Source organism: Esox lucius, chromosome 4 (assembly GCF_011004845.1).
Source record: "Esox lucius isolate fEsoLuc1 chromosome 4, fEsoLuc1.pri, whole genome shotgun sequence".
Lineage (NCBI taxonomy): Eukaryota > Metazoa > Chordata > Actinopteri > Esociformes > Esocidae > Esox > Esox lucius.
The window spans coordinates 16498366-16509847 of NC_047572.1; the positions used below are offsets into that span (position 1 = coordinate 16498366).

Here is an 11482-nt window from a genome sequence, read left to right on the forward strand (position 1 = left end):
AAAAAGAGACCATATAACAATATATATTGTTGTCTTGGTCCCTGGGACAAAAACTACGCATAGACACGGTCTGTCTCCATACAAAAGCACCATGCAGCATGCTTGATTACAGGCTAGCCCAGTACAGTGTTTTGAGGAGTCTAACAACAAGGAAACCAAGGACACATGGTGTATCTCTATCTGAGCCCAACGATACACTACTGTAGTGTCATATTTTTAACCACAGACCTATGGAAGGCAATGTAATTTGGGATGCAGACACCGCCTTAGATTTAAAACACCACAATGTGTCGATGTGTATGTTATTTGTTTTGTGTATGCTTGTCAAAACCGAAAGCACTGGGTGTGTATGAGTGTTTGTGTATTGTCACCGCTTCCTCTTCAGGCGAGTTTGTGTGCAATTATTCATGTTATCCCTGCCTCTGGCTCATCCCAATCCATACAAACTCCTGTCACTCACTCATTCACTCTCACTCACACACAAACACACACCAGAACATGTCTGTTCCTACAGATGTTTTTTATGTTCTTCTTTGGCAGAAATCTGCTACTCTATATGTTTGAAGTATTTATTCATTTTCATTCAAACATGCAATCACGTCATTGCACTGACTACCACGGGTTAAACAATGGCCTCCAGGTGGCACGGCATTCTGAAGCGCTCGATTGTAGCACCAAACTGACCACCCCGATCTAGATTTGAACCTTGATTATGCTGCTCGCTGATGAGTGGCCGGAAAGCCTCTTGGATGTTGCAAACTGGACTGGTCACTTTCTAGCGACTCCGTCTGGCAGTTGGTTGTCTGACAAGCTAAGTGAAACTGAAAATAAAGGAAGTCATTACAATGGACTAATACTAAATAAAAAAGAATCGATACTGATATGTTTAAATACCAAGATTAATACTTGCATACGCATATACATACACACGTTACCTTAAATATTTCATACTTCCATTTTGTTCAATAAGCAAATAATTAGCAGAGGTTTTCCTGGTAGCTTTTTTCGTGGCTGTATATTGAACTGTGCATAAGTATAAATCCCGTTGAAGATATGTGTGTGTAGTATTAGGCTGACATTGCTTAAATGATTGAATGAGTCAGATTTCTCTCCACAGATGTGTAGGCTGTGGTTCCACATCACAATGTGTTGCTGTCAAAAGGAGCACGGTTTTCCTCTCCTGAAACATGCCTATACCTATTTGTTTAGCAAGACATCGGTACATGGTTTCATCACCATCTCATTGGCTGTATGCTACCTTGGCTTTCTGTGTCTAGATTCCATTTTTGTGTACTTTGACTGTTCACTTTAATGGAACTAGCAAACTCCTGTCACTCAATGGAGCATATTTAAACATTTTGTCATTTTTTTTACTGGCTAGGCTACTACAACTTCTTAGCAGGACACTGCAGTTTTGTTCTCTTCACATCCATTTCTTTCATTCAGTTTTGTTGATTTTCTAGTCCAAACAGACACTGCGTATCCCTTGTTCCCCACAAATACTTAATACCGTGTACAGCATTTAGCTAGCTCGCATTATTTAAGAAAGAAAGCAGTTCATTATAGGTGAATCTAGTAGCCTATATTAATTGCCGAAACGCTCTTGTGTCTAGGCTCCTTTCAGTGTGTGCCTAATAGGCTTTATATACAGCACAGCCTGTCAGATATGGTTCTGTTTGTGTATGGGTTTGTTAAATCCATGTTGAATCCATTTCTAAGCTATACAGTGCATCTTGTAGCCATTTTTACACACCCAGGAACTACGATATTCATTAGGTTCCTAGAGCTCACTGTCAATAATAACACAGGAACAGACAAGCACACACACTGACCTAATGCTCCAAGCCCACCTGTGGAATCTGAAGAATCTTATTAAGACGAATAACTGTCATCCTTCTCATTCGGTCGCCTTTTGTTTTGTTGCTGTTTATCCTTAAATTATTCAGGTATAACTGTATTGGGATCTCATCTGCCTCATCTATTTCTCCTTGTTTATTCCGTTCCTCGTCTTTCTCTCTGTCCAGCTTCCTCTTTCTTTATCTCTATATACATACACAGTTTGTGTATATAGTGTTTATATATATATATATATATATATATATATATATATATATATATATATATATGAGTGTGTATGGAGAAAGAGGAAAAGAGGGAGAGAAAGAGAGAGGGAGATGTAGCTGAATATTTAAAGTTGCAGTTGCTAGATTCATGTGTTTGTGACATAGTTGACCAGGCACCTGTCTTCTGGTGAGTCTAGAAACCACATTGACATGACAAGAAGTCGTTGGCATGGATACACAGAAAGGGGCCGTACTGACAAACACTCAGTGATCTGAAGCAAAAGAGGAGACAAGGAAATTTAGGGAAAAGGATGTTGGAGAGATGGAGAGCAGAGAGGTATTTTTAACCTAGTGGGAGACTTTGGGTTATCTCTGTGTGGAGAGAGCGGGGGTGGGGATAGTCTTATTGGATGGGGTGGGGGTGGTCTTGTTGGACGGGGAGTGGGCTAGTTGGATGGTGAGGTGGGGGTGGTCTTGTTGGATGGAGGTAGAGGTGGTCTTGTTGAAAGGGGGGTGGTCTTGTTGGACGGGGGGTGGGCTAGTTGGATGGTGAGGTGGGGGTGGTCTTGTTGGACGGAGGTAGGGGTGGTCTTGTTGGACGGGGGGTGGGCTAGTTGGATGGTAAGGTGGGGGTGGTCTTGTTGGATGGAGGTAGGGGTGGTCTTGTTGGACGGGGGGTGGTCTTGTTGGGTGGTGGGGTGGGGTGGTTTAGTTGAATGGTGGGGTGGTCTAGTTGCATGGTGTGGTGGGGTGGTCTAATTGGATGATGTGGTGGGAGTGGTCTTGTTGGATGGTGGGGTGGTCTAGTTGCATGGTGTGGTGGGGTGGTCTAATTGGATGATGTGGTGGGGGTGGTCTTGTTGGATGGTGGGGTGGTCTAGTTGCATGGTGTGGTGGGGTGGTCTAATTGGATGATGTGGTGGTGGTGGTCTTGTTGGATGGTGGGATGGGGGTGTTGAATGGGGTGGAGGGGAGGACGAAGTCCGAATCAGACTGAAATGAGTAAGACGATGACATTGATGTCAAGGAGCAGAGGGAGAGGAAGATGTCATGAGAGTCCCGGGAGGATGTGATGTCATTTTAAACTGGGGCATGAATGAGAGGAAGACAGAGGTGAGAGATGGATTAGGAAGGATTTGTGAAACAGGGAGAGAGAGAGAGATGAATAACGATAACGTGTGGTAGTGACAGAAACAAGGAGATTGAAAAAAAGGTAGGGCGGGGGAAGGAAGGCTGTTGGGGAGCAAGTGAATGAAAGAGTGTGAAAGAGAGGGGGTGAGGAGAGGGAGAGAGGAGAGGGAGAGAGGAGAGGGGGAGAGGAGAGGGGGAGAGGAGAGGGGGAGAGAGAGGGGGTGAGGAGAGGGGGAAAGAGAGACGGGGACAGATCCAGATCGAGAGTGAGAAAAAGAGAGAGGGCAGAAGAGCAGAGGAGCTCTCAGAGGAGAGAGAGACAGAGAGTGCAGACAGTCATTCCCACACACCAGGCAGGCGGATATCGTAGTTGACAGGGATTTAAGGCTTGGTGTGTTAAAACAGTGAAAATACACAGGCTGGAGGAAGAAATCCCTGCTATTGGACCCAGAGAGACCAGAGAAGACTAGGGAAAGGAGGGAAGAACTGGATAAAGAAGGTCTTAAGCTGGTCCCAGAGTGTTACAGGGAGAGAGACAACCTATCTAAAAGGTGTGGAAGAAGAAGGTAAGAGAAACTTATAGAGGGTGTGAAAGGAACGAGTGCTTGTCTGTTAATTACAAAAAAAAAATTTAAGAGTTTAGAGTTAGAGGAGAGCAGAAAGACTAAAGATATAGTGCTGCACTACAGTTACCAAGAAGGATAGGAACACAGTAAAGGATGGTTGGATGGGGAATAAACAAGAGATGTTGGGAGATGGTCCTAGAGGGAAGACTGACATATACAGTATGATGGTCCTAGAGGGAAGAATGACATATACAGTATGATGGTCCTAGAGGGAAGACTGACATATACAGTATGATGGTCCTAGAGGGAAGACTGACATATACAGTATGATGGTCCTAGAGGGAAGACTGACATATACAGTATGATGGTCCTAGAGGGAATACTGGTAGATATGATGGTCCTAGAGGGAAGACTAGTTGATGACTGAGATGATACGATGGACTGAGGGAAGACTGAGGGAAGACTGAGATGATACGATGGACTGAGGGAAGACTGAGATGATACGATGGACTGAGGGAAGACTGATGTTACGATGGACTGAGGGAAGACTGAGATGTTACGATGGACTGAGGGAAGACTGAGATGATACAATGGACTGAGGGAAGACTGATGTTACGATGGACTGAGGGAAGACTGAGATGATACGATGGACTGAGGGAAGACTGATGTTACGATGGACTGAGGGAAGACTGAGATGTTACGATGGACTGAGGGAAGACTGAGATGATACGATGGACTGAGGGAAGACTGATGTTACGATGGACTGAGGGAAGACTGAGATGTTACGATGGACTGAGGGAAGACTGAGATGATACGATGGACTGAGGGAAGACTGATGTTACGATGGACTGAGGGAAGACTGAGATGTTACGATGGACTGAGGGAAGACTGAGATGTTACGATGGACTGAGGGAAGACTGAGATGATACGATGGACTGAGGGAAGACTGAGATGTTACAATGGACTGAGGGAAGACTCATTGGTAAAGGTCAATAAGCTGATTGCCTGGTGGTTTTACAAGGTGTTTAGATGTCCCCAGTGACTGGACTTGACATGATGCACGTCATATGCTTGTACCGCTGTGAAAGGTATTGCTATTAACAGAGTGGGCATTGTAGTGACATCTGGAGTTTTTTGGTGCACATTTTAAAATGTTTTTTTTGTCACTGAGTCTTTGCCCTGAATTTAATATTTGTATGGATCAAGTAGCAATTTGGATTAGCATTTTAGGAACCTTTTAGAAATGAATAACATTTAAAATGATTCAATTAAATCAATTCAATTAAATCTTTAAAAAAGGTATTCCAGCATTTAAGTTTGTAGCATTGTCCAACATACATGCTATGTATGTTTGATGGAGGTTTGTTTAATATGGAATTTGAATTTTCTTTGGCTTGGTAGTTTTGTTCCCCTAGACTGTGGTGGTCTGCTTGGTGCTATGAAAGAGCCCCTTATATCGTATCTGGGAGGCCCCAGAAACGCATAATTTATACTCTAAATGCTAAGTTCATAATTTCCACTTAAAACTGTCAGACATGTTTGGCTCTAACAAAACCATCTATCAATCCACATGAAAAAGCATTATTTTTGTTTTCTGTACTATTTTTTTATTCTGCTGTAGCTGATTGACTATAATTAAGTTACAGCATCTGGACCAGAGAGAGTTCTTTAGACTAGGAGAAAGCATTTTTCAGTATGATATCTCAGTTTAACATATGCTATATTAATGTATACAACCGGTTGAGAATCCCACATCCCGTGTCTAATCTCTCCTATGGACCTGCTCGTCCATGTGATTACCGTTCATAGATCCCCATAATCAGGTGTGATCAGTCACGGAATGATACTGCAATGGAGTACTTCAACACAGAGATGGCACTGCTCCTGCTGTCAGATACGCTCTAATGGGAATTACGCAGAGATAGTATGTCTGTACAGGTCTATATGAGTATAACGGAGGTTAAACAACAAATAAAGTGTAGTATTTGTTCAGATTATAGATGCCATCTTGTGGTGAAAAATGTGTATGCGGGGCATGTTGTGCATGTGCACACGTATGTCTGTGGTGGTGGGTGCGTGTGTGTGTGTGCGTGCGTGAATCCATGCGCATGTGTTTGCGTGGGTGTGAGGGATGTGAATGGTATAATTACTTATTGATATATTGATTAGCTGAAAAAGTGTATAACAGCATGCTTAAACTGTCACACCAGAGACCACACTTTCAAAACGCAGTACACACAGGGAAACAGCCTCAAATAGGTCTCCTTGCCCATGAAACACAACTTGTTCATTTTTGGTTGGAAAATATTATGCACAAATATTATACCATCCTGGCAATTATATGTTGTGTGTATCTGTATATCTGTTAGCAAAACCTGTATTCAAATGTCCTTCCTTTACGTTACCCTTCATGACTCTCCATCTCTGCCCTCAGCTGCCGACATTTGACTTCTTCTGACAGCCTGATAATGAAATTTACCCACCCTTTGACCATCCTGACCCAGGTCCTAGCCCTGACTCAGAGGTGAGGAGTCAGGAGTTAAAGAGAAAGAGGTTATTTTTCATATTTTTACTTAACTCAGTAAACGTATAGATTTGTATTTGATTTCACCTCCTCTCTTCTCTATACCTATTTCCATTTCACCTTTCTCGCTCCCATCTCTCTCTCCCCTCTGTAGTGACTGTATGTTTCCTGGAGGTAACCACTGGGGAGACTGGAATGACTCGCAGCTGCAGCCCACCATTCAGAAGCTCATGAAGGGTTATAATCGCTACCTGAGGCCCAACTTCAATGGTAAGGACAATTAATACAACACACATATACACATGACACTTTCAGAACTAATATTTATTCATTTAAAAAAAATGACATTCCTAACCTTAATTTAAACTCAATTTTAACAGAAAACATAACATTCATGTTGCACACGTAACTTCTGATATTAACCTCAAACCCAAACCAAATAGCTTCACGAGAAGCTATTTCTTTTAGAAGATGCTGCGAATTTTGTCTGCGAAAAGTGAAACAAGCCCATAGATGAAGAGCAAAGCTACCGGTGTTAAAGCCACACATTTCTCCCTCCTTCTCCCCCAGCGGGTCCCGTTGAGATTGGAATGAGTCTGGATATTGCCAGCATTGACGCCATCTCAGAAATCAATATGGTAATGTTCATTCGAAACTCCATGTGTGCTGCATGCCTGTACTGTGTGACTGTACTGATGTTGAAATGTCGGTCTCTCAATCGCTCTCTCACACGTCTGTCAACTGTTGCTGGACCACAGGACTACACAGCCACTATCTTCTTGCGCCAGAGATGGAGAGACTCGCGGCTGGTGTTCCCAGGAAATGAGAGTGTCAGCGTGGATGGACGCCTGGTCTCCCTCCTCTGGATCCCGGACACCTTCATTCCGGACTCCAAACGTTCCTTCCTGCACGACGTCACCGTGGACAACCGCCTGATTAGGATCTTCAGCAACGGAACCGTCCTCTATGCTCTACGGTACGTAGCTAGCGTCCTCCTTGTCAATCACGCACCAGCTCGCTGAAACAAGCCCATCCGCTCTCCTTTCCATACCATCATCCTCATCTGTCTATACACTTTGAGTTAGAACAGTTAAGCACAAGGATTCATGTTTGGGGTACGGTTAAAAGCTGAACAAACCTTAACAGTTATGTTTTGGGATTCAGTAAGACTGGATACGGTTGGGCTAGGGTTTGTGATAGGGGAAAATGGTCTAGCACGGATCCCCAAACTGATAACAGATGGTTATAGTTGACTTGAACTTTTTCTTTGCATAATTTGAATTAAAGAAATTCAACATACTTTCACCACATAAAATGTAATGATGATTTTTACTGATCCCCTAATGCCAAAATGTTCTAACTTAATGCACTCCCAACCGTAAACACAGCAGTGAACTTTACCACAGTGGACTTCCAGACAAAACACGGTCCCCTGCATTCTCCCTTTATTTACTTTATTTACGCACCCCACTTCTTCTGTCTCTCTCCACTGCACGTCTCTCCTCTGCTCCATTTTTCTGTTTCACTCCATCTCTCTTCCAACTCTGCACCTACCCAATTCTCCCCCTTCCCCATCCCAGGATTACAGCAACCATCGCCTGTAACATGGACCTGACTAAGTACCCCATGGACAGACAGGTGTGCACCTTACAGCTGGAGAGCTGTGAGTAGTGCACCTGACACACACCCACACACGCACGCACCCACGCATGCACCCACGCACGCACCCACGCACACACACACACACAATAATTCCAACCTAAGTGTGCTTGCATTGTTTGTGCATGTGCCTGCTCAGTTGTGTTTTATGTTTTCGGCCTTCGTGCACTTATGTGGTCTGTGTGTGTGTGTTCTGTGTGTGTGTGTTCTGTGTGTGTGTTCTGTGTGTGTGTGTGTTCTGCGTGTGTGTTCTGTGTTTGTGTTTCCAGGGGGCTATAATCTCCAGGATGTGGTGTTCTACTGGACCAGAGGTAATGACTCAGTGAAGGGACTTGACACGCTGCGTCTGGCCCAGTACAGTGTGGAGACGTACTATACCTCTGTGTCTCAGGCTGTCTACGAGACTGGTATGTACACGTGTGTGTGTGTGTGTGTAACTGTGTGTATGAGTGTGTTTACTCTGTGTGTGTGTGTATACAGGGCTGTACCCGAAGCTGGTGCTTCACTTTGCTCTGCGTAGGAACGTGCTGTTCTTCATCCTGGAGACATACGTTCCATCTACCCTCCTGGTGGTGTTGTCCTGGGTCTCCTTCTGGATCAGCCAATCATCAGTCCCGGCACGCACCTGCATCGGTCAGTCAGACTGTGTGTGTTCAAACCCAGAGACTTCCATCCGAACATCCATCCACACGAGTGTCTCCTATAATACACCTGTGTCCTCGTTTCCCAGGAGTGACCACGGTGCTGACCATGACCACCCTGATGATGGGCGCCCGGACCTCCCTCCCTAACGCCAACTGTTTCATCAAGGCCATAGACGTGTACCTGGGCATCTGTTTCACCTTCATCTTCGGAGCTCTGCTGGAATATGCCTGTGCCCACTTCTGTACCATGCAGCACCAAACACTGGGAGACATCCACAGGGTGGGCAAATGCACATTATATCACCGTATTATCTGTGATGACCAGATTTAAAACAAGGACGGTCGTAAATAAGAATAAGAATAAAAAACCTATATTATATGTGGGAGCTAGTTTTAGGGTTAGAATTGAAGTTAGGTGTTAGCTTTAAAGTCGGGTTTAGGGTTAAGCAAAGAGGACTTCAAAATGAATTGTTGGTCCTGAACAGTCCTCTCAACTGCATGTGTGCAGGTGAGTGTGAATACATGTGTTGGTCATGGTTTTCCTCAGATGATCTCACCTGTGTCTTTTCTCCCTTACTCACATCCCTTTCCTCTGGCCCTTTCTCTCCTCAGGAGCTACTCCGGGAATTTGAGGATTCAAACGGAAATGGCTCAATGCCCATGGTCAGCTCCGGCCAATCAAATCAACTCCAGCGGGAGCCAAATGACCAACTGGTGACGAGCGTCAGCGAGTCAGACTCTACGGAGGAGAAGCGGGGGAAGGGGTGTTGCCTGACAACGGTTAAGACCGCGTCCCAGCGCGCTGTGTCAATGTTTAATGTGGAGAACCCTCACAACATCGATCGTCACTCTCGCACAGTCTTCCCCCTCGCCTTTCTGGCTGTTAATGTCCTCTATTGGCTCTACTATCTGTTCATCTGATCCCCTCACAGCAAACATGGCTGGGACGCCTCCCAAATGGCATCCTATTCCCAAGATAGTGCACTACTTTTGATCTGGGTGTGGGGGGAGGGGTTTCGTCAAGTAGTTTGCATTATGCGGGCCAATAAGGTGACATTTTGAAAAGCAACTCGGTTTCACACAGCCTATTATATGTTTACTTTCAGATACTTTTACAGTGCTTGATTGGGCTCGGTCGGTGCAATGAAATTCAAGTCTGTCCAGGCGAGGCTCAATCCATCGGTCGGTGGAACTTCACCTCCCCTGCAGGGGCAGTTCCTACACGGTAATGTAAGAACAGGCACAAATGACATAAGCAGAAGGTCTGACGAGGCATGTCGTGGGACTGTGCGTGAGCTATTAGCCTCATTCCTGGGGGCTGTCGTTAGGAGTCGCCCCATCTTCACTTCATCTACCATGGCCAGATGGTCATGGCCCTCTACTAGATCTAATATCAACGTAGCTCTCATCCTCTCATTCATCCGGCTGTGATGCAGAGGTGCTTTAATGCTTTAGCCCAACGAGGGTCTCCAGTAGCCGGGCATGGAAGCCAGCAACAGAAGGTATTGCGATTCACTGCCCTGCACTACTGAATGATTTGTCGCTGAACAGAACCAAGGTTGCCATACACTGGGCTGCCTCACCACAAACTGTGGAGCAAACCTATCATCGGCCTTCGTATACCTTTGATGCATTTTTTTCTATGTTAACATTAACATTTTATCAAACTATCTATTGTATATTGATGTTTGTCTCGTGAATATGCAACAATAAACCAGTGAACTATGTACTGTGGGTTTAAAAAACAAAAATGTCTGGAGCCTTACGTATTCTAGTTATAACACCTGACTACACTACATGATGATAGAGTTGATCTAGTGGTATCACAGAGGTTTACAGTCCTCTAGTCAAATCACAGGCCAACATACACTAAACTAATAACAACACAGGCCTATATACACTAAACCATTTACAATGCAGGCATTCCTACACTAAGCCAATTACAACACAGGCCTGCATGCACTAAACCAATTACAACACAGGCCTACATACACTAAACTAATAACAACACAGGCCTATATACACTAAACTAATAACAACACAGGCCTAAATAAACTAAAACATTTACAACGCAGGCATTCCTACAATAAGCCAATTACAACACAGGCCTGCATGCACTAAACCAATTACAACACAGGCCTACATGCACTAAACCAATTACAACACAGGCCTACATGCACTAAACCAATTACAACACAGGCCTGCATGCACTAAACCAATTACAACACAGGCCTGCATGCACAAAACCCTTCACAACAGTCTAACAGGAGTTATTTGAGATCTTCCTCAAGGACAGAGTAGAGCTTTGCCTGGGCTAAGCAGAGGTTGGCATCTGTAAGGGTGGGACAGCCAAGAGACCAGAGGTGACAGAATGAAGAGCTCAGGTAGAGATGTAGGGTTTGAAAATAGCCTAACAGTTGCAGTAGTCCAGAAATAAGATGACAAGTTCCTGGAATAGTACCTGCCACACTTTCTGTGTGAGGTGAGGTTTAATCCACGAATGTTGTAGAGTGGAAGACTGCAGGAGTGAGCCTCGATGTTAATGTATGCTGAGAACGAGAGTGTGCTGCATACGGTCACACTAAGGTTCTTCACAAGTTGTTAGCCTTGTTAGCTTGGTTTTACAGTTATCGAAGAGTGAACACACCTCTAATCAGATGGAAATCCCCAGGGATTCCTGGCCATACCGAGTCATATACATCTATTATATTGTACAGTGAATTCCAAAAGTATTTGGAAAATGACAAATGAACGTTTTTTTGCCTGTATTCTAGCCCTTTGGAAGTGAAATGATACAACGAACATGGGGACCAGCTTCAACTTGAGGGCAACACTTTCCAGTTTGGTTGAACTATTTTTAAATGAAATCGTTGTATCTTCATAGGCACAGTAGCA

The 11482-nt window shown here is 44.3% G+C and overlaps 1 protein-coding gene across 2 annotated transcripts; it reads left to right on the forward strand.

Annotated features, from left to right (window-relative positions):
- The first annotated feature begins 3454 nt into the window (after positions 1-3454).
- Positions 3455-10332, forward strand: gabrp (gamma-aminobutyric acid type A receptor subunit pi). Of its 2 annotated transcripts, XM_010897633.3 has the most exons (10): positions 3455-3760; positions 6195-6284; positions 6439-6554; positions 6855-6922; positions 7043-7260; positions 7865-7947; positions 8213-8350; positions 8424-8576; positions 8674-8867; positions 9200-10332. In XM_010897633.3, the coding sequence occupies exons 2-10, from the start codon at positions 6229-6231 to the stop codon at positions 9506-9508; spliced, it is 1335 nt and encodes a 444-aa protein (XP_010895935.2). In that variant the 5' UTR covers positions 3455-3760; positions 6195-6228; the 3' UTR covers positions 9509-10332. The 2 variants fall into 2 exon arrangements, with proteins under 2 accessions (XP_010895935.2, XP_010895936.2); XM_010897634.3 differs by lacking the exon at positions 3455-3760 and having other exon boundaries at positions 6204-6313.
- The last annotated feature ends 1150 nt before the right edge of the window (positions 10333-11482 follow it).